The sequence below is a fragment of the Hemicordylus capensis genome, chromosome 5 (assembly GCF_027244095.1).
Source record: "Hemicordylus capensis ecotype Gifberg chromosome 5, rHemCap1.1.pri, whole genome shotgun sequence".
Lineage (NCBI taxonomy): Eukaryota > Metazoa > Chordata > Lepidosauria > Squamata > Cordylidae > Hemicordylus > Hemicordylus capensis.
The window spans coordinates 231,384,959-231,411,624 of NC_069661.1; the positions used below are offsets into that span (position 1 = coordinate 231,384,959).

Consider the following 26,666-nt stretch of genomic DNA (forward strand, 5'->3'; position numbering starts at 1 on the left):
TAGGCAAAACATGACAGATGGTCATGCAGTGGGACAGCTTTTCCTTCTCTTTTTTTCTGATTGGTGAGGATGGGTGGATCCAGTTTCCTTTGATTTCCACTCCATTCTCTTCCACTAAAAGCCCTGGATTTCACCCATCCTGAAAAATTATGTATTTAAATCCATACTTCTATCACTTACCCTCCACATAGGTTAATATATTTCCTACCCAAACAGCTTATGCAATAATATGTTGCAAAGTGTGCATTCCATGTTTGTTTTCTAAAAATGTGCGTAGATATGTCCCTATCCTATAAAATCTGATCTGTGGGGAGCAGGAGTGATCTGGAACAATACGTTCCATTACAAATTTCAGCAAGAGGGGAGTTCAGTAATGACTCTGGACCCAGATGTGGCTGGGTCATGAGCCAAAAACACATCTGCTGATAGCCTCCATCTGCTCTACTTCACAAATACCTAAACCTGATTGATGGTTGTTTTTCTTCCGGCTGCATCTAGCCATCCAGAGCAGACAAGAACGGCATATTGTCAAGGTTCAAGGGATTTTAAAAACTCCTATTTATAACTACTACTACTATGAATATTTATATACTGCTTTTTAACAAAGTTCCCAAAATGGTTAAATAGAGAAATAAATAAAAAATGAAGATGGTTCACTGTCCCCAAAGGGCTCACAATCTAAAACTAACTACATGGTCCCCTCAGGATGAGTAACCCTGATATGTAGAGTAGCCTTAATCATTCATCATGAAGTTCTTTCCTAAAGACTTCACTGGAGTAGCACCCAGAAGCGGCCTCTTGGGAGATCAGGAAACATAATAGTCCTGTTCACACAACCTTCAATGTCAGAGTAGGAGGCATTCTATCTTGGTTTACATGATTGTGTGAACTCACAAAAATCCCTCCAACCCAGGTTGCTCAAAGCAAGGTAGCCCAGCATTTGTACCCTGCTCTTAACCAAGATAGGAGAAAACCCTGAGCTCTCCTAACTTGCTTTTCTGGTAATGTGGATCCACTTACCTTTCTGTTCACGCACTGGGACCCAGCAAGCCTAGAAACAATAGAGAGCTGTGGCTACAGGGGCTGCCGCCATCCATGGATATGCCGCTCTGGAAAGCACACACTATGATCCTGCATCTGGAGTCATTTCAGCAGGGCTGGGTCCACTTCCTGTTCCTTTGTGGTCAGCCAGAGAGCAGCTGCTGACGTCATGAGTCACACACTCTTCAGAGGAATTCCATCAATAAGAGCACAATTTTGGGCAGTTTTGGCAAGCTCCAATACGCACAATTACAGTGCACTCCTTTACTTACATGTTGTAGGAATGGCAGCATAATTATTTTATGGAACTTCATTTAATTAGTGTTTTTATTATTGTGACTTCACATGTTTGCACTTTACATAGTGAGAATAAAATTGTGGTTTCTATGTTCATAACAGATCAGGATCTATAGACTATTAGATGTGGTGGGTGGGTGGCTTTTCTCATTTCTGTTGGTCCTTTTACCCACTACAAATTCCTTATTGTTTTGTTCAGTTGTTCTGCTCCCACCCACCACCACCGCTGCGGAGGGGAGAGGAGGAGGTCCGACTGCTCGACTAACCCCCCCCCGGCAGCCACCCCTTGGCTGCACAGCAGCTTTGATTAAAAAACACCATGTAGGTTCACTGTGACGGGCAGGCGTGGGGTGGATGTAGGAGCCCCCCCCCCCGACACTCGGAGGTCACCCATCCAAATGCAAACTAAGATGAGACCAGCTGAGCAAAAGGGACAATTCATGCTCACTACAAGACCAGCCCCCTCCTCACACACATCTAGTTCAGCATTGTCTACTGTAATTGGTACAGCTTTCCAGTGTTTCAGACTGACTTGTCTTCAGCACTGCCTGGAGATGCCAAGAATTGAACCAGGAGTCTTGTGGATGCTAAGTAGATGTTCTTCCACTGAGCTACATTTCCATCCTGCACAAGTGACCCCCATGCCATGGTGGTGACTCATGGTGGTGACTCATGAATTGGCATTATGAACCCCACACCTTGGCTGCGTGGCTGCATGACAGAGGAGCTGCTTTAAAAGAAGCCAGTGTAACCAGCTATGACCTGAGCCAGCATAGTGTAGTGGTTGGACTAGGAATGGGAAGGCCTGAGTTCGAATCCCCATTCAACCATGAAACTCACTGGGTGACTCTGGGCCAGTCATGTATCTCTCAGCCTAACCTACCTCACAGGGCTGTTGTGAGGATAAAAATAACCATGTACACACTGCTCTGAGCTCCTGGGAGGGAGAGCAGGATATAAGTGTAAAAATAAAAGTAAAAGTAAATAAATAAATAAATAAATAGCAGCAGCCCTGGCTACTGCAATTCTCAGCCATGTGCTGCTGGACAAAACTCAAACCAGGAATAAATCTCCATGTTCTGAATGCTGGCCCACTTCATCCATCTGGCTTGTCCACCTGCAGGCAGAAGGCTTTCAGGAACTGCTGCCAGAACTGACTGGCTCCCATTGGCAGCCAAATGGTAGACGCGTCCATGACCCTGTCTGAATGAATCACTTGCCTGATTACAGCTAGCAGTTGTGCAGCAGCCATGTGGGCAGAGACCAGCTGGTATTGTGGTGGGTTGGCCTGGCTGTCATTTTATATATATGGACCGTTCCTTCCAATAGCCATCTTTCCTCCCGCCGCCCATTTAGAATGATACAATCACTTTAGGCTATAGTCCAATGCATATTGGCCTGCAAGGAAGGGTCCCTGAAGATAGTTGGACTTGAACATGCATAGGATTGTGCTGCGAATTGATTTGATAGGCATTCGATTAACTAAACCTATACTCATTGACTGACATTTCTCCTCCGATTAATCAGTGGGTTTCTGATCAAAGCACATATTGCCCTGGGAGTTGCCCAGCAACTCAAACCGAACCGGGCCAGCCGGTTCCGTGCACAGCACACCCCTAGAACCTGGCTGATAGAAGGAGGATGTATGGCTCTCTATGCCCCTGTTTGTTTTTTCAGTTGTAAGTTATCTCATCCTTAAAGGGAAAATCTTCCATCCCTTCAATATCTTTGAAAAAGTCAATCAAGGCTTTGGTAACTGTCAAATTCCTTTAGTTGTAGCAATTAATGGCTTAAAAACCAGATGATCAATTAAAACTCTTTCATCAGCCCTGTTAAAACCCCACTTAAAACACCACTGTAATCAGAAAATGTCAAAACGTTTTCTTTTTTTAAGGTGCCAGATTTCACTCCATTTGACACTGTATTGCCAGTTTCATCTTCTGTTATTGTTGCGCCCGTCGGTTTTTAATGCAGTTCATTAGATGGGTGTACATGCAGGTAGCATAATAATTAGCATTACAGAAGGCAGAGGGATATGATGTTGCTCAAAATAATTAGACAGAAAGTGGGGGGATTTTCTCACATTAGGCAGGCAAACAGCTGCAAATATTAGTAACCCACCCCACAAGGATAGCTGTAATTGTGAGCCAGCGTGGTGTAGTGGTTAGAGTGCTGGACTAGGACCAGGGAGACCCGAGTTCAAATCCCCATTCAGCCATGATACTTGCTGGGTGACTCAAGGCCAGTCACTTCTCTCTCAGCCTAATCTACTTCACAGGGTTGTTGTGAGGAGAAACCTAAGTATGTAGTACACTGCTCTGGGCTCCTTGGAGGAAGAGCGGGGTATAAATGTTACAACAACAACAATAACAGGGGACTGAAGGTTGAGAACCCTTGTATTCATGGATAGGCTTCACTGGGTGACTTTTTTTGGCTACAATCCTAGTCATCCTTACCCAGACAAGCTCCACTGGACTCAGTGAAACTTACTGCATAGTAAACACACACATGCTCAGCATAGTATAGTGGTTAGAGTGCTGGACTAGGACCGGGGAGAACCGAGTTCAAATCCCCATTCAGCCATGATACTAGCTGGGTGACTCTGGGCCAGTCGCTTCTCTCTCAGCCTAACCTACTTCACAGGGTTGTTGTGAGGAGAAACTCAAGTATGTAGTACACCGCTCTGGGCTCCTTGGAGGAAGAGCGGGATATAAATGTAAAATAAATAAATTAAATAAATAAATATCCCTCCAAATCACAGGGTTCTTTTTATTTTTAGACAGGACTCCCAGGACCCTTCCCACATGAACAGAAATTAATTTGAGCCATGGCTGAGCCCCGGAATTTATTTCTAATATATTATGACAAATCCCTGGGAGGAGCTACAGCAGCAATAACAAGAGAATAGGAAACATAGGAAGCTGCCATTTACTGAGTCAGACCATTGGTCTATCTAGCTCAGTATCATCTTCACAGACTGGCAGCGGCTTCTCCAAGGTTGCAGGCAGGAATTTCTCTCAGCCCTATCTTGGAGAAGCCAGGGAGGGAACTTGGAACCTTCTGCTTTTCCCAGAGCGGCTCCATCCCCTGAGGGGAATATCTTGCAGTGCTCACACTTCTAGTCTCCCATTCATATACAACCAGGGAAGACCCTGTTTAGCTATGGGGACAAGTCATGCTTGCTACCACAAGACCAGCTCTCCTCTCCTTCTCTTGGCTAAGGCAGCCAAGCCCACTCTTGCCTGCACGTGTGAACCCACAGCAGCTGAGCAGCTGCCCACAGTGGTGTGGTGGCAAACCCACCAAAGAGGCCAGCCTCTTAAATGGGGTTAAGGGAGCAAGCACACCTTTAGCCCTCTTTTGCTGACTATCTGCCAGGCCCAGCTGCTTGCAGACTGTGGGGCTCCCACTCATTGCCGGGGGAATCCCCATAATGCACCACACACTCGTGTGGTGCAGTGTCTTTCCTGCTGTCTTGTGCTTGTCCTGTGGTAGCAAGCATGACTTGTCCCCTTAGCTAAGCAGGGTCTGCCCAGGTTGCATATGAAAGGGAGACTTGATGTGTGAGCAGTGAGAGATATTCCTCTCAGGGGGTGGAGCCACTCTGGGAAAAGCAGAAGGTTCCAAGTTCCCTCCCTGGCTTCTCCAAGATAGGGCTGAGAAAGATTCCTGCCTGCAACCTTGGAGAAGCCGCTGCCAGTCTGTGTAGACAAGACTGAGCTAAATAGACCAATGGTCTGACTCAGTATATGGCAGCTTCCTATGTTCTTATGTCCCCACAGCAAAAAGGAAAAGAGAAAAGAAAAAGGGAAAGGGGGAAAAGTGAGGAGTTGCTTCTCAAGATTTTTCTCTGTCTGCACCCAGTATGAACCCCCAGCAAATGCCGTGGGACTAACTTCTCAGTAAACACAAGTAGCATTGAGCAGTGAGATTATAAACCTGGAGTCTTTCTAAATGGCAGTTTGAATCAGCTTCATTGCTGATTTTAATGGAGGATGTTGCTGCCCATATAAACAATGCACATGGCTTTCTGTATTTTTCTGCCACGAATGCCCCCCCCCCAATCCAGGTTAAAACTAAAGAATAAAACGTGTGTGTGTGTGTGTGTGTGTGTGTGTGTGTGTGTTTCCCTCCAGTGTGTGTGTGTGTGTGTGTGTGTGTTTCCCTCCAGTTTTAACATGGATTTGGGAGGCATTTGTTACACACAGATTGCCACATGTGTTATTTATATGGGCAGCAACATCCTTCCTTGAAATCAGCAATGGAGCTGATTCAAATTGCTATTTAGAAAGACTCCTGCTCTTTCTCAAAAGGTGAAGGCAGGTTGTAAATGGTTCAGTATCAAATTAAAATTAAATCCAAAAGGGATCTAGCTGTACTGAAAAACATAAATACTCAAGAATGAAGAACTAGAAGCTCACTTTCAGGGGTTGGCCTCATCCCTTGCAATCTCCTGTTCTCTTTCCCTCTCTCTCTCCACCCATTTCTGCACTCAGGGTGGCTCCTCCTTCCATAGCTAAGCTCTGCTCCTAATAGGGATGTGCAAACTGGTCCGGGGGTCTGGTTTGGGGGTTCAGAGTCGAACCGAACCCTCTCCCCCGGTTCCATCTGGACAGGTACCGAAACCCCCGTAGCAGTGATTTTAGAGGCCGGCGGGGGGCAGGGGAACGTTTATGGATCCCACCCCCATGGCCTATAGGAAGCCCCCCGAAGGGGCAGAAAGTAATTACATTTATTTTAAAAAATTTTTTTAAAAAAAATTGCGAACGCCGCCGGACTAGACCGGACCGGGGGTGGTGGCCTGCATACTGTTCAGTGAGTCACCAATCCAAGCAAGAGGTGTGCTTGTTGCTTCCAAGGCACCTGCCTGTGCCGTTTGTGAAGGCGGGACCTCATCTGTGGCTACCAAGGAGTGCATCCTCACACTTGCGATGCTACTCTCATCATTCCCATGATGCACTGCTGTTGGCACAGAGCAGTCCCACTATTGCAAACACGCAGTGGGGTGTAGAGTGGCTCAGAAACAGTGAGTGCACCTCTCGCTTGGATTAGCAGCTCACTGCTCACAACACAGTATGAGAGGTGGAGTTCTCCCCCGGCAAGGGGTCTCCATTCCCCCGCATGATGCTCTGTACAGACTCAACACCTGGTGCCCTGCTGCTGGTGCGGAATGTTTAAAGTGCATCAAATGTTTAAAAAGGACAAACAGCCTGCCACTGTTATGACTACAAAATACGATGAATATTTATGCACTGCTTTTCAAGAAAAGTCCCTAAAGTGGTCTACATCAATATGAATGAGGAAATAGGCTCCCTGTCCTCGAAGGGCTCACGATCTTAAAAAGAAACATAAGATAAGCACCAGTAACAGCCAATGAAGGGATGCTGTGCTGGGGATGGATAGGGCCAGTGGCTCTCCCCCTGCTAAGTACAGAGAGAGGCTATTCCCACGACCAGGAGAAGTCTAGCCCTGTTTCTCCTGGTCAAGTGCTGCAATGGGAGCCATGTGGCTCCCGGCAGCAAGCCTCCAAAAATACCCCTCCCTGAGAGCCAGCATGGTGTAGTGGTTAGAGTGTTAGACTAGGACCAGGGAGACCCAAGTTCAAATCCCCATTCAGCCATGAAACTCACTGGGTGACTTTGGGCCAGTCATGGATCTCTCAGCCTAACCTCTGCTAACTGGGCAAAGTTCATTGCTTGCAATGAAACTGCCCCTGCTAACTGGGCAAAGAGGCACCTTTTACCGTGGTGATTCTCTTTATTTAGCAGGGGGAGAGTAATTGGCCCTATCCACCCCCCAGCACAGTACTTCCAGTGACTGTTGCTGGTGTCTATCTTGTTTTTTGTTTTTAGAATGTGAGCCCTTTGGGGACAGGGAGCCATCTTATTTATTTATTATTTCTCTGTGTAAACCGCCCTGAGCCATTTTTGGAAGGGCGGTATAGAAATCAAATTAATAACAACAGCAACAACAACAACCTACCTCACAGGGTTGTTGTGAGGGTACACATAACCATGTACACCTCTCTCGGCTCCTTGGAGGAAGAGCGGGATAGAAATGTAATCAATCAATCAATCAATCAATTAATTAAATGGGAAAAGTGCCAACATTCAAGCCAATAAATAAACACCCGTTCCATTAAATGGAGTTAGCAGAGCGCGTTTCCTTGATGAAAACCAATGAAAGTTAATGAAACAAATGCCATACAGCAGTGAATGAATCATCATGGAGTAAATACTCTTTATCACAAATGAATAACTAAATGAATGAAGCATTTAACAGCAAATATGAATGGAGTGATGAAATAAATGTTTTTTGTGTGCTCGCTCCTAAAGAACATTGGTGCAAGTCCCCTGACTCAGTCAGGACCCTCAGTTGGTTTCGAACTCTCTCTGTGAACTGCTGGTACAGTGAGATCAACAGAGATCAACAGACAGTTGATGGCAAACAGAACAGGTTAAAACAAGTGGCAAGGATGGCTTCCTAGAAGCAATCATGAAATGCATGAGAAGAAATCATTGTCATGTGTTGTGCCCAGAATGTGGATTTAAGTTGTATCTGGGCATGGAAGTCAATCACTTGGGAATGGAAGTGCTGGGTGGAATTTCTGGCACAAGAGCTTCTTCTTCTGTGCTGCTGCCCCAAATAGTAAGAGAGGAAATGCCCAGTGACTACTGATCAGTCATCTGTGGACTCCACAGGGACCTCTGCTGGCATTTGTAGAAAGCTCCTTGTTAAAGAATTAAGTCAAGCTAGTCCACATTTAGTCTGAGTGCCTCCTGTGCCATTTGTGTAAACTAGTAATGCAGAGAAATGCCTTGATATTGTTCGATTGCTTCAGTGGCCTGTTTTGGCATTCAGCCTTGCCCATCAGTAGTGAAAGTGCCTGAAGCTGTTATGCTTATCGTGTTAAAAGATACAGCATAAGCAAATGCTTATGTTCTCATTACAATTCCAAGTGAGTAAATCTTTGCTTCCCCTTCTTTTGGGCTTCCCCCTTCTTTTCTTCCCTCCTCCTCCTCCTCTTGCTTTATCCTTTCTCCCCTTTTTCTTTTCCCCATTATGCTTTCATTTCCATTCTTGTTGCTTTCACTCCGTCCTTTCTTCTCTACATAAGTATGTCTCATAAACATTAAAAGAAGCATTTAAGAATCAACATTAAGGAATATTAAGAAGCATCACCTGTGGCTTGAGAAAAGCAGGTCTGCATTTCAAATATAAAACACAGTTGCTATCTGGAGTTAGATGGGAGCAAGCAGGACAAAAAACCCACATTACTGACTCTTTATGGGGAAAATGCTTCTTGGGGATTTCAGGAAATAATTATTTCAAAGAAATCCCTTTCTACCCTTGGGGAAAATATAACAGAATCATAGAATTTCAGAATGGGAAGAGAACTTGGACGTCTTCTAGTTCGGAGGTTCCCATCCTTGGGTATTCAGATGTTGTTGGACTACAACTCCTATCATCCCTGGCCACGATGGCTGGGGTTGGCCATTGGCCATTGGCCCTTGGCCATTGTGCCTGGGGATAATGGGAGTTGTAGTCCAACAACATCTGGGCATGCAAGGCTGGGAACCCCCATTCAAATCCAACCTCCTGCTCAGTGTTGGAAAACTGATACCGCATCCTTGGCAAATAGCCAAGATGCTCTAGCCTGACATAACAGTGCATCACTGCGCTAGACTGTCATACAGTTAAGACATTCTTCCAGGAGATGTGACCTCTAGGGATGTGCCTTCATTTCAGAAACAATGAAGACATGAACTGAATGGGCCCACTTGGGTCACTTTTTAAAAATACAAAATGATTGCAGAGAGGTCCTGAATGCAGTGGCATATACATTTGTTCCATTCAGGACCCCCATGCATTTTCATAATGAGAGGGGGGGCTTCCCTATAGTGCTGCAGAGTGTTAGGCTCCCCCCCCTTTCTTTTAAACATGAACAATTTGAAAGAAGCCCAGAGCTCCCTTTGGTGGCAGCCACGATATTCCGGGAGGCAGGGTGGGGATGTCCACTGAGAGACAACCATTAAAAGGAGCACTGCCATGCCTTTTAAATGTTTACTTGTTAATGCAGGAGTGTCCAACTGAGGCTCTTCATTGTTTGTTGGACTACAGATCCCATCACCCCCATCTTCAGTGGCCATTGTGGTTTGGGATGATGGGAGCTGTAGTCCAATGACAGCTGGAGAGCCTCAGGTCGGCCACCCCTGCACTATTTGGCTTGGAAACCTTCTTTATTAGCTCTGCCCCCATATGCACAGGGTCCAGCCCCTCCAGTAACGGTCAGGATTTGCCCCACCAAGGACAGCTGTCCTCCTGAGTCAAAGACCAACTTCAGGAGCAGGATTTTTCAGTGGGATTGTGGCATCTCTTGTGAGAGGAAAGGGTGAAATGGCTCCTCCCTGTGTGGCACAATCTCGATTAGACACCACCATGCCAGCTGCCATGTTATTTAAGTGAAAGGCTCCAACCCGGGACCTCAAGATGTCGTTGGACTACAACTCCCAGCAGCCATTGCAGTTCGGGATGATGGATGTTGTCTCCAACAACATCTGGAGACCCCAGCTTGGAGCCATCTCTTCAAGTGTTGCCCCTTGATCCACTGGCCAGTCTAACTGCCGTTGGCGTAACCGTTGAAAGCCTCTTGTCCAAGCCTTAGCCATGCAGTTCAGCTCAGAGTTGCTATCTTGTTTACAATTTGTACCCAAAGACCTGTTGCTGTTCTGAATGCTGAGCTCTCTCTTTGCCTCGTGAATGGGATATAATAGGGTTTGAATCCTCTGGCAAATCCAGTTGTGCTGCATGTCCCATTCCTTTGCATGTGCATTCCATTTCCCAACCGGCCCGGTGCATCAGTATGCAGGAGGCCGTGCATCAACATCATTTGCTGTGTTTCAAACTGCTCTTAGGATGCTGCCCAATTTACAATGGTCAGAGTTAGAAATGTGCCAGCCCCTCCCTCTACTGTGGAAAATAAATAGCCTCGCATTTTAGCTTGACTTTCATTAGAAGGTAATTATTCTATTCTGTTTCCCTTTTGTGGCTTTAAATTGAGGGTTGCTTCAATCCTTGGGCACCGTCTCTTCGGCATAATTGCTTTCCCCCTGCTGCTTCCATAGTGAAAGCTGGTGTATGGAAAGGAAAGGTGACCACTTAGGAAAGGTTGCCTGCAGCTATTCAGTGCCATGTAGCATTGCTTCCAAATTGCTGAAGTGCTACGCTGAGCTGTCATACCTGGATGCTCGTTCAGGCTCCATCTATAGGGCTTATTTCTAAGCCAGTAAATATGGTGTTGGGATTGGGATATTCATTCCAGTGTGGCTAACATGATGTGCAGGGTTATGGAACTGTAATGCTGCACGTCATGTCAGCCACTGTGCCTAAGATTTATGGCTTAACTCAGGGTTTCTTAAACTTGGGCCCCCAGATGTTGTTGGACTACAACTCTCATCATCCTCAGCCACAAAGGCCATGGCTGAAGATGATGGGAGTTGTAGTCCAACAACATCTGGGGGCCCAAGGTTAAGAAACCCTGGCTTAACTGGTCTCTGAATCGATCAGAGTGTTAGCATGTTTAAACCTTTCCTGCCTTGATTGTACCCTGGATCTTGACACTTGATAGGTCTCCTAATGCCATCATTAAAGACAAAACATTTCAAGTCAAGTCAAATGTTATTGTTATACAGCCATTAGCCTTAACCATATCAATAAGGAAAGGGAATTTGTCATGTCATAGCAACACAGGAAGCTGCCTTCTACTGAGCCAGACCATTGGTCCATCTTGCTCAGTCTTGTCTACCCAGACTGGCAGCAGCTTCTCCAAGGTTGCAGGCAGGAGTCTCTCTCACTCTATCTTGGAGATGCCAGAGCGGGAACTGGGAACCTTCCGCATGCAAGCAGGCAGGTGCTCTTCCCAGAGTGGAAGCTTCAGTCGGTCACTTCCGCACCCAGCTGCAGCTTGTTGGGGAGCTCTGGGGGAAGGGGGAAGGGGCCCTGTAGCTCCAGGAAGGCACCACACAAGTGTGTGATGCCTTCTTGGGGTCCCCCCTCTCCCCCTTCCCCTCCCCCCCACTCCAAGTGTGTCAGCCATGACTGCAAGCAGCTGCAGCTGACACATGATCAAAATAAAAAGGTGGATGCAGCACCGGCTCTGTAAACATCTTTTAGCAGGAGGGTTTAAGTGGGCTAGCTGCTGTGGAACCACCAGGCTCGCCCATGAGTCTGGTGGTTCTGACGATCACTAGAAACTGGAATCGCCTCCATCAGCCCAGTTTCTAGTGATCGTGGGAATAGCTTTGGAGTCTCTCATTCAAATGCAAACCAGGGTGGACTATGCTTAGCAAAGGGGACTGTCACGCCTGCTAGCACAAGACCAGCTCTCCTGTCACCAAGTCTTTAATTCCTTCTGTAATTTCCACCTATGTAACAAAGTTTTAACAAATAAATAATTTAACAAATGATATAACAAAGTTTAACAATATCAGGAAAATGATCCCATTGATGTAACAGGTATCTCAGAAATTTTTCCCTGGGATATTCATAAGCAGAAGTATAGAACACGATAGATGATATCTTCTATTTCTCCTGCAATCAGAAAAGCAAAATTACTGGTTTCCAGGGATTCAGTGATATTTACCCACCAAGTAGAGGACATATATTGAAATCTTAATGTCATGAATGCTTGTCGAAGAGGAGCATATGTTAAATTCTGCAGGTACACAGCCTGACAGAGCAAACAAAACACTTCTGTACCAGAGAGCGAGGGAGGGAGGGAGATAGAGAGAGATTTGAATACCACATATATACGGGAGCTGAAGTGGCAAGGTAGACGACTACAGCACAAGTGGATAAAGACTTTTTGTGAATCCAATAGATTACAACACAAAGCACATTAGAAGATCTATGCTCTGTCAATTCAAGTGGCAAAGAAACAACTTTTCCGCCTGCATTGCTTCCAAAAGTTCACATGCAGCTGAGTTGTCTGGGCTTCTTAGGGGTTGTCTAGGGTTCGTAGGTTGGCCTTTCAGCTCCAGGCAGTCTTGGAAGAAACAGATTAACTAGACCCATTTCAGGCTGGCTTGCCGGTAGGCTATGGAGTTGAGACTGCCTTGGTTGGCCTGATGGATGATCTCCAAGTGGGTATTGACAGAGGGAGTGTGACTCTGTTGATCCTTTTGGATCTCTCGGCAGCTTTCAGTACCATCGGCCATGGTATCCTTCTGGGTCACCTGAGGGAGGTGGGATTGGGTGGCACTGGCTTACAGTGGTTGCATTCCTATCTCTCTGGCAGCTTCTAGATGGCGTCACTTGAAGACTGTTGCTTTTCACAGTGGGAATTGATGTATGGGGTTCTACAAGGCTCCATACGGTCTATGTTTTTTAACATCTACATGAAGCTGCTTGGAGAGATCATCGGGAGATTTGGTACAGAGTGTTATCAATGTGCTGATCACATCCAGATCAATTTTATAGTGCTCACATGTAGTCTCCCATTCAAATGCAAACCAAGGCAGATCCGGCTTAGTAAGGAGGACAATTCATGCTTGCTACCACAAGGCCAGCTCACCTCAACCTCAAACCACATACTCATTTGGGATTCTCCCTAAATGCCAGCAGAGCATTTGTCTGGTGGGAAACAGGTGGGGAGTTAGCACTGAGCCATACTTCCTTGGAAAGTCTAGCACATGCGGTGTAGTTCATAGGAACACAGGAAGCTACCTTACACTGAGTTGGGCCATTGGTCCCTACAGCTCAGTATTTTCTAGTAGTAGTAATAGTAAATACTGTAGTACCTGTCTATACCAGGGCTGCTCAACTTGGACCTTCCTGAACAAGTTGGCCTACAACTCCCAGAATCCCTGGCTATTAGCCACTGTGGCTGGGGATTATGGGAGTTGTAGTCTAAAAACAGGTGGGGGGGCTAAGTTGAGCAGGCCTGGTCTACACTGACTTGCAGCAACTTCTCCAAGGTTTCAGGCAAGAGTCTCTCCCAGCCTTACCTGGAGATGCCAGAGAGTGAACGTGGGACCATGTGCATGCCAAGCAAATGCTGTATCACTGAGCTGCAGCCATGACCCTGAACAGGATTATATCACATGTAGCCATCCATCCACATGCAAACCAGGGCAGACCCTGCAGCTCATGCTCACTGCCATAAGACCAGCTCTCCTCCCTGAGGAGAGGAGAGGCCTTCACCACCATGCTTTCCATATCTGCTGCCGATAAATCTTTCAGTAAACTCAACCACAACCATCTATCATCTCCCCCACCCCCATTTTGCATTAATGGGCACTGTTCTCAGCAGGGAGGGAAACTCTGACAGAATCTGAAGAGGGATAGAGGGGAGAGGAGGAGCGGGAGAGAGCTTCCTCACCCCCTCTGTGGTCACTTTAGCTCTCAGAGAAAAACCAAAGATTCTACAATGAAAGGAAAGGTGGGAGGTGACTGTATGTGTGTTTATTGATGTGTGTATAAAAACCTTTCTCTGGCTTTCCACTGAGCTGTGACCTGGTTTCTTCAGGAGCTGCCTGCTATTTTCGTGTTTTCTGAGTGAGTCCCTGAGACAATAGTTTGCATGCCAAGTAGAGCTGGCTGGTGAGATAGGAAAGGCTTTGTCCTGAACTGGTGTCCTGCTCCTTTTTCCCAATTTGTTTTCAAGCTTCTGGTGTGTTTTATAGCTGCTTCCCTCACAAACACAAAGCAATCTTAACTAAAGTTAAATGGGAGGAGAGCTGGTCCTGTAGTAGCAAGCATGAATTGTTCCCTTTGCCAAGCAGGGTCCACCCTACCAGGGGTTTGCATTTGAATGGGTAACTACGAAGCTCTTCTCAAGAGCTTCCATCGGGTCTGCGAGGAGAGCGGGCTAAGCTCTCCCCACAGACGATCAGAGTGCAGCCCTGGGCGGCCAAATCGGCCACCCACACAACAGCCAGCTCTGTCACGAAGCCAGTGGGGGCTGCAGGGATTGGAGGCTGTGTGGCCCCCAGAAATCCAAGGATGGCCCACATGAGTGCGCGGGGCATCCTGGAGAGACTCCTGAGCCCGGGAGGCTGGCTGCAGCCTCCGGGTCGGGGGTCTAATCATGTGTCGCTGTGCGCTGCGGCAACACACGAGCAAAACAATGAGGTTAATGGAGCACTCGATCCGTTAGCCTGATTTAAGGGGAGGGGGAATTAGTCAGCATAGCCGCCTTGAAAGCACCAGGCTTGCCTGCGAGCCCGGTGGTTGCCACGATCCCTGGAAAGTGGCCTAAGCTCCCTTAGCCTGCTTTCCAGTGATCGTGGGACTAGCCTCTACATATGAATACTATAGGGTTGTGTACGAACCAAAAAACACGGTTCGGTTTGAATACGAATCTATTTGAACTCAACTGCATTGTCCAGAACTGGTTCGGTCGAACTGACCACCCGGTTAGGTCTGTTTGGTCGAACAGGTTCGGGTGGTTCAGGCAGCCATTACTTGTAAAGGGGAATGTGGTGAGGATTCCCCTCTACAAGTACAGGGGGTTGGGGCCCTTCAAATGGTAAGGGGCGGGTGGGCGGGGGTGGCGAGAGAGGACAAAAGGTGCTTACCCAGGTGGTATGGCTGCTGGCACTGTTGCTCACCACCTCTCGCCCTCCCAGCGTGACCCCAAGTGTGCTCCCCTCTCCTTTACCAAGCCGCCAGCTCAGCAGTGGCTCAGTTCTGGCTTCCATGCATGCTGACACTCAACCTTGGCATACACAAGGGGTGTGTGTGTGTGTGTGTGTGTGTGTGTGTGTGTGTGTAAAGGGGGAAGGGTTAAATTCATGTATCTGCTGGTCAGGGGTGGCTGGAAATTACCTTGGAGGTCAATTCTGGCTGCCATTTTGAGTGTGGGGCTCATTTTATGGCTAGTTCAGTTTTAAAAAACCACGTTTCCAACAAAACCCTGGAATTAAAACACAGTTCAGATTTCTGGGGGGCATTGCTGGAGGCCCACAGAGCACAGTAGGGCACTTTACTTTGTGTTTTTTGCTTGTTTGGGTTGCGTGTGTGTGATTTTTTTGGGGGAAAGATTTTTGGACCTCTAGGAACCTAACCCCCCCCCCCCCAATCCCATAGTCAATGCCTCAGTATCCGCGGTCTCCGGATCCACGGTATTATCACAGAATGTCACCCTCATGGATACCAAGGTCCATTTGTATTTCTATTGTTTAAAAAGTGTGTGTGTGTGTGGGGGGGGGATCATTCTTCTATGGTAGCACTCTGCAAGAACTTCCAGGACACAGCCAAGTCCTGGCAACAGTCATTTTATTACATGTATGCCCTGAAATGCAGCATTATTGCAGGGAGAGGGCCTTCTTGGTGCAAGCTCCATGACTGTGGAAGCTCAGAGCCCTTGATGATATCCATCAGAGCCCCATTCTCTCTGCTTTTCAATGGTGGTTAAAGACTTTCTGCAAGTCTTTTTATGAGTGCCTGTCCTCATATGTTATTGTGCTGCACTGTCCTATGTTTTGGTGTGGGTTTCTTGTTATTGTATTGTGATTTCATTGTGATTTCATTTTAAACTTGGAAAGCACCTTTTGAATATTTTATCTCAAACTAGCTGTGCCTCCGGCTGGCCCACCCACTACTGCTGCCTTTTTCTAGCCGTCCCCCTCCAGTCTGTCCGGCTTTCTGGCTGGCCAACCGATTTCTCCCCCACCCACTTCTTGGGGCCCCCGTGCTTTCTGGCTGGTGGGCTGGCTGGCCCGCTTCTTCTCCCCGCCACCTGGCCGACCGGGCTTTCTTCCGCTTCTTCTCCACCCCTTCTCCATCCCCCCAGTGCTTTCTGGCTAGCGGGCCAGACGGAAAGCCAGCCCACCACCTCCTTCCACCTGACAACTCTTGGCAGCGGCCTCCTCCTCCCTGTGGCCAGGCAGGCCCACCTCCACCTCTTGCTCCTTGTGGCCAGCCTGCTGCCACTTCCTCCAGACAGCATCATTATTTTCTCCTCGTCGCTATCCTAGCTGGCATCTGCTTGCAAACTCTCATGAAAGCTGCCACACATGGGATTAGTTATGGGTATGCCAAGGAGAATTAAACATATAGATGATGGGGTATAAGTAACAGAATCATAGAGAGGTAGGGGCCCTTGTAGCCCATCTCATCTATCTCCATGCTCAGTGCAGGAAGTCCAGGGCTAGAGTGTCCCCAACAAATGGTTACTCAGCCTCTGCTTGAAGACCTCCAGGGAGGAAGAGCCCATGACCCCCTCTGGTAAAGTACCAAATGAATCTAATAAATGAATAATCCTTCTTCTTGCATCAACAGAACCCAAGAAAAAGAAAAAAGAAGGCAAGAAACAGGAGAAGATACTGGATTAGAGAATCTGTGCTGGGCTGCATGGGAAAGGGACTTCCTCGAATGTAATCGGTTAACACGTTTCATTGACACCTAGGCATTTTATCCAGAAGTTATTTATAGCTTAATTGTACAATAGGAAGAAACAAACATACAAATATACCCTCTTCCTCCTTTTTTTATTTTTTACTCTAGTATTTTAAATGTATAATCTTAACAGCATTTGTAGAAATCTGCAATTTAGTACATGATTTAGTAAATGATTTCTGTCATTTAGTACATGATGACTATTGTATATTGGAAGGCATAGATTCATTCCAAATTCCCACTTCCCTCTCTTGAGTCCAATCTTAAGGCCCGGTTCTGCATGCTAAGGGCAGGATTTGTGATCCACATGGAACTCCAAGATATTTTCTATACAACTGTTCTATGACGTCACAATGGTCTGTCCACATGCTGTGGGAACTGGTCACCTTGTGTGTAAAACTGACTGAACTATCCTCCCTTTCCTTTTTTGGACCATTTTAAGTTTTATAATATCAAAAGTGGGTCTCTATCCCCAGATTGTACCTGCACTGAAATAACTAACTTGGTTGTCAGTTACACCTTTTAATAAAACAATGTAAGGCTCTAGTCCATAATGCTTTTTATGTGTCTCTGCAGAATGTTTACTTTTCCCATTACTGATTAATATTCCTACTGAAAATATGTTTGTACTGGAGCTTGCTCACCTTGTCAATACAAACTGTAGAACCAAACCTGCAGTGCTAAACATGGCTCTTTCTTAAGCTGAATGATGTGGCACCAGACATGCCGTGGGATGCCCTGATATCATGAAGAAGTCAGTCACTAGTTCTATACATATTGATTATTTGGATGGGGAGTCTGGAATATAGGAACATAGGAAACTGCTTTATACTGAGTCAGACCTTTGGTCCATCTTCCTCAGTATTGCCTGCACTGACGGGCAGCAGCTCCCCAAGGTTTCAGGCAGGGGAATCTTTCCCAACCCTACCTGAAGATGCTGCCAGGGCTTGAACCTGCAACCTTCTGCATGCAAAGCTGATGCTTTGCCACTGAGCTATGGCTCCATCCCCCTATTGTGGGTAGGAAGGGTTGGCTGTTCTTTGCAGAGAATGCGATACTGATCTGAGATACAGATTTCAGATCCCATGCATGTATGAACCTGAGGAGATAAGAATTACCTTGTTGGATTTGATCACAATTAGGTCAAAATTGTAGCTCAGCATTTTGTCATGGCCCAGATTGTCATGGCCCAAAGGTTGCCATATTCAAGCTTCCCAAATCCAGGTGGCCTATTTTGCATATTATGCAAATTATGTGGCAACCGATTTGCATATTTATTTATTTATTTTTACAGATTTGTATACTTTCCCCTCCTCCTCTGCCCTCCCATGTGATCGGATCCAGAGTAAAATCCAGGCAATCGGGGCTGCCCATTTGTAATCTGGGTAAATCTGGGTGGAATTTAGCAACCGGGTGGAGAAGCCAAAATCCGGGGGCTACCCTAAATTCTGGGGGACATGGCAAGGCTACATGGCCCCCACTCACATTAGTGACTTGGAGTCAGATGCTGAGGAGGCAGGACCAGCCTATGACCCAGCCCTCAATTTCAGTATCCATCAGAACCTGACAGAGCAGTCGAACTCCCCTCTGGTAGCTTCTTCAGGCCCTGAGCTTGCAGGGAAAGCACCCCCTAAGCCCAGGGCCATTGCAGAACCAGCATCTTCTACCCCAGTAGATGCACACAAGCTGGGCAGGAGGAGTGTCAGATTTCAGGCCAGGAAGCCTTTGAGGCATCCATGGTCTAGGAACTTTTTTGCATGGTGCTTTGACTTCCAATCTCTCCTGGAAGGGAGTGTGTATTTTCACACTTTGGCCAGACTGACTTTGAATCTCTCCTGGAACTGAATCTCTTCTGGCTTTCCAAATCCGGGTGCCTAATTTGCATACTATGTAAATTGGCTTGAAATAGTTTTTGAGCACAATGGTGTCTGCACGTTTTGCTCCATAACTGCGCTTCTACAAGGGCTTTTTTTTTTTTTTAATGAAAGCTGAAGTCCAGGTGAATCTGGGTGGGCTAAGCAATCTCGGTGAGATGCTTAAAATCTGGGTGAAACCCAGAATTTCACCGGGGAGGGCATGGCAACTCTACCTGGAAGGGACTGTGTGCTTTCACACTTCTGCCAGATTCTGACTGAAGTCCCTGTGAGATCTTTGGGAGCACTTGACATACAACTCGGATTTTTCCTTCTGAGTTTAAGCTTAGCCTGCTTTATGCCCGGGCTAAAGTAAACATGTATTTCAGTCACTTTTTCAGGATAAAGCCAAAGCGGCTGCCAATCAAGCTTCTGAGATGCAAGCTTTTAAGATGCAAATAGGAAGCTACCTTCTATAATGTCACCATTCTTCTTCGAAGTGGCTTCGCTTATGGCATACTCCGAGAGCTGAAGCAATGTGTGCTTCAATGCTTCAAAACTCCCAGGCAGTGAGACAGAGTCTGGGCTCCGAGGGAGTTAAAGGCTCAGTCTACCTCTAACTAAAGTCAAATTCACCTGCTCCCTCAGACCTCTTCAAAGCCCTGTGGACTGGCCTCATCTCTCCAGCCTCAGAAGCTGGAGAGATGGCCTCTCAATACCAGTTGCAGGGGAGCAACAGCAAGAGAGAAGGTATGCCCTCATCTCTTGCCCGTGGACTCCCCAGAGGCATTTGGTGGGCCACTGTGTAAAACAGGATGCTGGACTAAATAGGCCTTGGACCTGATCCAGCAGGGGCTGTTCTTATGTTCTCTGCTCACACAGGCCACACTCTGGCTGACATCCTGCCTAATGTCTACATGGCTTGGGGCCGGGGTACCTGTCTGAGCACATTTGCCCACATTAATCTGCCAGGGCCCTCTGCTCATCATCTCTGTCCCTGCTCATGACCCCGCCACTAACAGAGATCCAGTTGGTGGGGAATAGAGACAGGGCCTTTTCGGTTGTGGCCCCTCGGCTTTGGAACGCCCTTCCTGAAGAGCTTTGCCATGCTCCCTCCCTCAGTGTTTTTGAAAAATGTCTTAAAACACACCTTTTTAAGCAGGCTTTTAAATGTCATGTTTATTTTGTGATATCTGGTAGGTTCTTTCGCTTCTTTAGCTTTTTATAATTTTCAGTTTTAATTTGAACCTAATCATTGGTTTTAATCTGATTTTTTTCCCCATGTAATTTTATTACTCGTATCAGTGTCTATCTTGTTGTAAGCCGCCTCAAGCACTATTGCGCTGGAAGGGTGGGGTATAAATATTCCAAATAAATAAATAATAAATAATGATGTGCTCACACTTCTAGGGGCTGTGTGGGCATGATGGGAGCTCTCCTGCAACTCCCCCATCCCCCTGCGAGCGCAGTTGTACAAGGTCCTTTCTACTGGGAGCACTGCTTCTGCTCTTGGAAGGGCTCTGCAAGTCTGGAAGCACCATCTGGCAGAGTCTTTCCAGAGCATGGGATGTGCTCCCGAATCTAAAGGCTCTTGTGCAACTGGACTCACACGGGGTGGGGAGTTGCACGAGGTCTCCTGCCCACTCCTGAAGCCCGTAGAAGTGTGATCTCTTTGTGAGTCAGGATGCCAGCCTTTGTCTCCAACAATGGTTAGCTAGATCCCCCACCTCTCCCCCCCCCCGCCACCCACACCAGCCACACCACCACCCGGAAAGCTCACTAGTAGTAATGACGTACCAGCAGGAAGTATCATCCCTTGTTACTTTCTCTCGGTGAAAAATTCCATGGTTGCCAGCTTCTACAAGGGAAGATTCCTGGAACTGTTCTGCCCACATTGTCTTATGTAAAGCTGTCAGATGTATTCTATTGAAATATTGATGGAAGCTGGCATTTCAAAACAAAACAGCAGAGTTCCACATCAGGCAGAGCTGCCCCACATGAAAGAAGGTAAGTGGGTCTGTTTTGCAGCTCTGCCACACCGCTCTGTGGTGTGAGGTGGTTTCTGAAACCCTGGAAGAGGGGCTGTGCTGATTGATGTAACCACAACCAGGCTGGGGTTTGGCTGCCCGTGTGCACCGCAGGGATCAAGCCTGATCCCAGTGCTGCCCTCGTGGATAGCTCGGCTTTCAACCTCTGCCTTTATCCTGGGTTTAGGGCATGAGGGCACCCTTAAGCCCAGTGCCACTGCTTATGTGGTGAATTTAAGGTTTCCCGGAGGCGGAGACTTGTTTTCCTAGCCTCCACTGATCTGTGCTGCTGGGAACAGAATAGATTGTGTGGGCACGTGGTGGTGTGCTGAAGACAGTAGAGACCATCGTTTAGGGGGAAGGTAGGTTCCATCCTGCCTTCACATCTGATCGTGTGAATACCCTTAGTTTTCCAAGTTGACCCTTTCATAGTTGGCATCTTTCTTGTCAGTGACTGAGAGCTGTTCGAAAACATACCTTTGACCTCGAAAAGCAAAGATACCCGCAGAGATTAAGAATGCACACATACCCCTGCAGGACTGGATGTGTGGGCCTTTTTGTGCCCTCTTCTATCTTCTTCCATAGTCACGCAGTTGCCACAGGTTAATTAACACACAGCATAGGCCAACAATGCCCAATTCATGTGACTAGTCCTCAGAAATTAGTTGTCAGTGCCATGCCCCCATTGGATGTAGTGGTTGCTCTCTTAGCTATTGTGGCTGGTTTCCACTCATTTCACCCTTAGATTTATAAAATCCTTGTTTTCAGATAATGAAAGACCATGACAAAACTTAATAGAGCCATAAAGAGCATTTCTATTCTGCACCCACAATCTCATTTTAAACTGGTTTCTTCAAATTCAAAATGAAACTTCCAGGTTCTCTTCTTCCCGGCACTAGGAACTCAATTTCTTTGGTCCTGGTGGTATCTGCTAGGGTTGCGCGTTTTGTATTTTTTCTGTTTCGATTGGTACCAAATCCGAATCAACCCCATTTTGTATTTTGTCTGAAATTAAGCCTTCCAAATCACCTCTGTTTTGTTTTGTATCCAAATTAATCCAAATCTGAATCCAAATTAATTTGGATTAAAAAATGGGTCACATGGCCAAAAGAGTGGATGGGGGTTATAGTGCCCAATGAGTGGAAGCTACCACAAAAATTTGAAAGGAATTGGGCAAACGGCTAATTTTTGGTGAATTTTTGAAGTTTGCGCATCTTTCAGATTTCCCCCAAAGGGTATAATGGATGTTTCAGGAAAAGTATAGCTTCACGCAGGGGGGAAAGGGGTATCCCAGAGTGGAGTGTGGCTGGTGGTAGTGCCCAGTTGGTACAAGGGAAGCTACCAAATTTTTTTCAGAGGAATTTGGCAAAGGGCTGATTTTTAAAGAATTAATGAAGTTACACATCTTTCAGATTTTCCTCAGGGTATAATGGAGCTTTCTTCTGTAGTCCCATAACTCCACTTGAGGGGCACTGGAGTGGCCCAGAGCAAGTGGTGTTGTTGTTCACATAGGGTGCCAACCACCCACATGGGTTTCTAACCCATGAAGTGCAAGGTTTTATTGTTCTAGAGGTGTTCTGAGAGTAGATTCTCTGGTAGCATATGAAAGTGGATTCATGGTTTTTCATTAAAAATCTCATTTGCTACCAGAGAATCTAAAGTACCCCAATGGGTTAGCAATCCAGGGGGGTGGTTGGCACCCTCTGTGCACTACACCACCACTCGCTCAGCACCACACAACTGCCCCCCCCAAGTGCAGTTATGGGGCTGCTGAAACCACCATTATTCCCTATGGGGGAAAAGCTTAAAGACACTCAAACTTCCCCCCAAAACAAACAAACAAACAAACAAACAAACCCTTTGATCAATTCCTTTGAAATCTGGGTGGTGGCAGGCGCCCCTTGGGGCACTTCCTCCCAACCCACTGTTCTGCCCCTGCAGACCCCTTTCTGCCCCAAATCTGCCCCAAAGACACTCCAACTTCGACAATTCCTAAGAAAGCAGCCCTTAGGCCAATTCCATGGGAGTCTGGGTTGTGGCAGGCACCCCTTGGGGCACTTCCACCCAACTCACTGTTTTGCCCCAGCAGACCTCTTTCTGCCCCAAATCTGCCACAAAGACCTGCAGACTTCAGCAATTACTTAAAAATCAGCCCTTTGGCCAATTCCATGCCAAATGGAATTCAGGCACCTCTTGGGGCACTTCCACCCAACCCACTGTTCTGCCCCAAATCTGCCCCAAAGACACACAGTCTCCATCAATTACTTAAAAATCACCCCTTTGCACATTTCCTTTTCTTTCCCTCCTCCCATATGGAGAGGTTGCTACAGGAAGCAGGAGGCTTGCTTGCAGTGCAGACCAGGAAGAAATAAATATTATGTTCAAATACCAAAATTAAATAGAATCCCCCTCTCTCCCAAGCTAATTTAAAAAAATGAATAATTTGGAGAAGAGCAAGGCTCTTCTCTTCTCTGGTGGGCCAAGAGACAAAACACAGCCTTGAAAGGAATAACACCTCAGGATTGTATCTAAGGAAAGGTGGGATATAATGAATAATAAGTACAAGTACAATGTGTTATGACAAAATAAATCATTAAGGAAAGGTGAGATATTATTTATTTATTGTTAAATTTATATACCACCTTTCATTAAAACAATCCCATGGGCAAAATTTAAAAACAAGATTATAAATATGATACAGTTAAAATATTAAGCTAAAAATATGAGACAAACCTGATTTAAAAAATTTAAGACACAAGTATAAAAATAATAAATACAAAGTACAAAGAGCAGCAGCAGAGACAATCATATAAATATAAATATATAAATATAAACTCACTCAACAATAAATAAAGATTTAAAAAGTCTGGGGGAATTCAACAAGTAGAGGCGGCTGTGCAAGCAGGCTGGCATACAAGAATGGATGAAATATGTTTTACACATAAAAGTAGATATAATCCCCTTCTCTCCCAAGCCTATCTTTCTAAAAACATGAAAAACTGGAATGCAGTATAAAATTCTATTTAAAGTATAAATAAAAGTAAATAATCACCTTCACACGCCTTTTTTTAAAAAGCTGAAAGTACAGGAGAAGCAGAGAGAGACAAGGGGTGGGGAGGGCTTTTGTTAGCTCCAGACAGAGTAGAAGCTCCAGATATTGTTACTTAGAGTTGACACTGTATTGGCTACTCTTCAGGTTAATCATTGCATTCTTAGTACACAATTGAAATACAATACAGCACGTTCTCAACTAAATCATTCATGGCCAAGGAAATGTCTTCAAAGAAGTTGTGCCCCTTTTTGCATATCTTATCTTCTGCTATGCTAATTGCTAATCCTTTTTACAAACACTCAGTTGCTGAGTGGAGAGATCAACAGGACAAAATGCAATGCTGAAATGCAAATGGAGCTTCGAAGTGTTTTCCGAAGTACACAGACTTCAGATATGAGAGGAGCTCATTTCGGTTTGTAAACAAAAATTATCGGAGGTCTAATTCTGGTTTTGATTTGTAGACAAATCATCTGAAATTGCCATTTTCGGGCACAAATCGATTTGTGCCCGAATCGAAATGCACAAGTCTAGTATCTGCACATTGCCTGGTGCACACTACTTGTGTCTGCCCACCAGCACCTGTCTGAACCCACCTCGAGCAATGTGAGCAATGGGGCCAAAACAGAATTCTTGGGCCATCTTGGGCTTCTGATGCTCATGAATGCTAAGCACCCCAAGGATGCTCCCCTACTATGGCTGGAGGTGCTCACTCCAGACCATGAAACAATCCTTTAATATGAATATGACAAATATTTAGATACCACTTTTCAACAAAAGTTCCCAAAGCGGTTTACATAGATATATATAAATAAATCAATATAATGACTCCCTGTCCCCAAAGGGCTCACAATCTAAAAAAGAAACATAAGATAGACACCAGCAACAGCCACTGGAGGGATGCTGTGCTGGGGATCGATAGGGCCAGTTTCTTTCCCCCTGCTCAATAAAGAGAATCACCACTTTGAAAAGGTGCCTCTTGCTCAGTTAGCAGGAGACAGTTTACAAAAGCAACTTCCTGGGACATTCTGAATGTACACAGGCTGAGCAGGATGAGCATCGAAGAGTGAGCCAGTTATGAGCTCCACCGAAATTATCTTTAAGGATATTCTGCTGTGTGCCTACCACTGTTCTGCCTCAAAAGGGAGCAAATTATTATTATTATTATTATTACATTTATATCCCGCTCTTCCTCCAAGGAGCCCAGAGCGGTGTATTACATACTTAAGTTTCTCTTTCACAACAACCCTGTGAAGTAGGCTAGGCTGAGAGATAAGTGACTGGCCCAGAGTCACCCAGCTAGTATTATGGCTGAATGGGGATTTGAACTCGGGTCTCCCCGGTCCTAGTCCAGCACTCTAACCACTACACCACGCTGGCTCTCATCAAATCTCATCAAATCCCATCCGCTTTAACATTGTAGACACAATTCTGTTATGCAATCCAAGAAGCCCCCTGAGCATATAGTGTTGTGCAAAACCTCTGAGAAATTATGATTTAACACAAACTATGAGTAACGCTTCTGGTACTTCACAGTAAGACAGAGAGCCCTTGGCCTCACTGCCATGGTGACCACACGGCACCATGGCAGTGTGGTGATTGAGCTCCACCTGGCTCAATCCCGCTGAAAGGAGAGGTGGATAGGGTGGCAGTGCTCTGGCAGCAAGGTGTGGTTGTGCGGTGACCTGGAAACAATGGAAGTGGTGCTATGCCACTGTGCGAACACTGCTTAAGTTGTTGTACAACTATCCACTTGCACCACATCATCAGGGCTGCCTTTCCCATCATGCAGCAGCCTGGCACACTGATGCAAATCATGGCAGGCCCATAGACTGCCTAAAAATTGGGGGGTGCCCCAAAATTAGGTGTGTGTGTGGGGGGTCAGCTTCTCTGGCTCCCATCAGTCTTAAGTGCATTCAGTTAATGTTAAATAACATCCAGTTATTTTAAAATTGTTTGTTTTTTTAAAAGAAGGGCAGAGAAAAATGTAGTGGGGGGCAGGCCCACCCTAGCTACCCCTACTCCTTTTATGGGTCTGCATCATGTTGTCCACTGTTTATATTTTGTGAATGGGTTTTTGTCTTTCTTTCTTTTAAAAGGATAGAATGGTGCCTTCACTTTAATCCCTCCTGGGCCCCAGAGGCTAACCACATCATTTCTCAACTAGTATCTCTCAGGTTCTCAGGAAGACCCTCATCCTCTGGTTTACCAGCAGCTCAGTTTGCTCCTCTCCGGTGATTGCCAGCTGTGTGTCTTGCTGTCAGTTCTGATGCATGGCAGCTTTTGCAGCCAGAGCAAGGCAGAGAAAACACACAGGCTCCTGTGATAAGGAAGGTTTTGTCAGCGGATAGATTAGCGACTGGCCTGGGCACCCTAGCTGCTACTCTCTTCTTATCAGCACAGCTTCCTAAATAAGCGAGTGTTTCGGCCTATCAAGAGGGCAATACAAGGCCATCCAGTTTCACTTTGGAATAGTGTGTGCCCCTGAGAGAAACTGCTCTGCAATTTCGAGGCAGGGAGGAAGGTTGCCAAAGGGTACCAAAGAGAAGGGGGCACTCATAAAGAAAGAGTCCACAGCTCAGAGCGTTAAATAATACGCACCTGTTCATTCCATTTCCGTCTGGCCTTTCTGCCAATAGGCACTCAAGGCAGCTTGGAACTCCATAATTGCAAGATATACAAAATCAACACAAATCAATCAAGACATGAACGATGCTATCCCCTGCTTGCTAGTGCTCCATTCCAGGACCCATCCTGATGATCCTTGGGGGATAGCAATGAGCGTCTGTCCCTTTCTGTGAAAGGTAGTCAAATGTAATAATTAATAAGTAATTCAGCATATTATTTATTTAAGAGATGCAGGTCAATATCATCTCTGTGTTTGCTGGAGGGTGGGAGGACAGGAACATTGCATGCTGCTTTATACTGAGTCAGACCTTTGGTCCATCTAGATTAGTATTAGGGGTGTGCGAACCAGCTGAAAACTCAGCCAGCTTGCAC

General features: G+C 46.2%; 1 protein-coding gene across 1 annotated transcript in view; it reads left to right on the forward strand.

Annotated features, from left to right (window-relative positions):
- The window catches only part of PTN (pleiotrophin), a 160,740-nt gene extending 143,457 nt beyond the window's left edge, over nt 1-17,283 (forward strand). Inside the window, exon 5 of the mRNA XM_053257814.1 lies at nt 16,621-17,283. Within this exon, the coding sequence (XP_053113789.1) occupies nt 16,621-16,673 (53 nt within the window). The 3' untranslated portion in view covers nt 16,674-17,283. The remainder of the gene's footprint in view (nt 1-16,620) is intronic.
- The last annotated feature ends 9,383 nt before the right edge of the window (nt 17,284-26,666 follow it).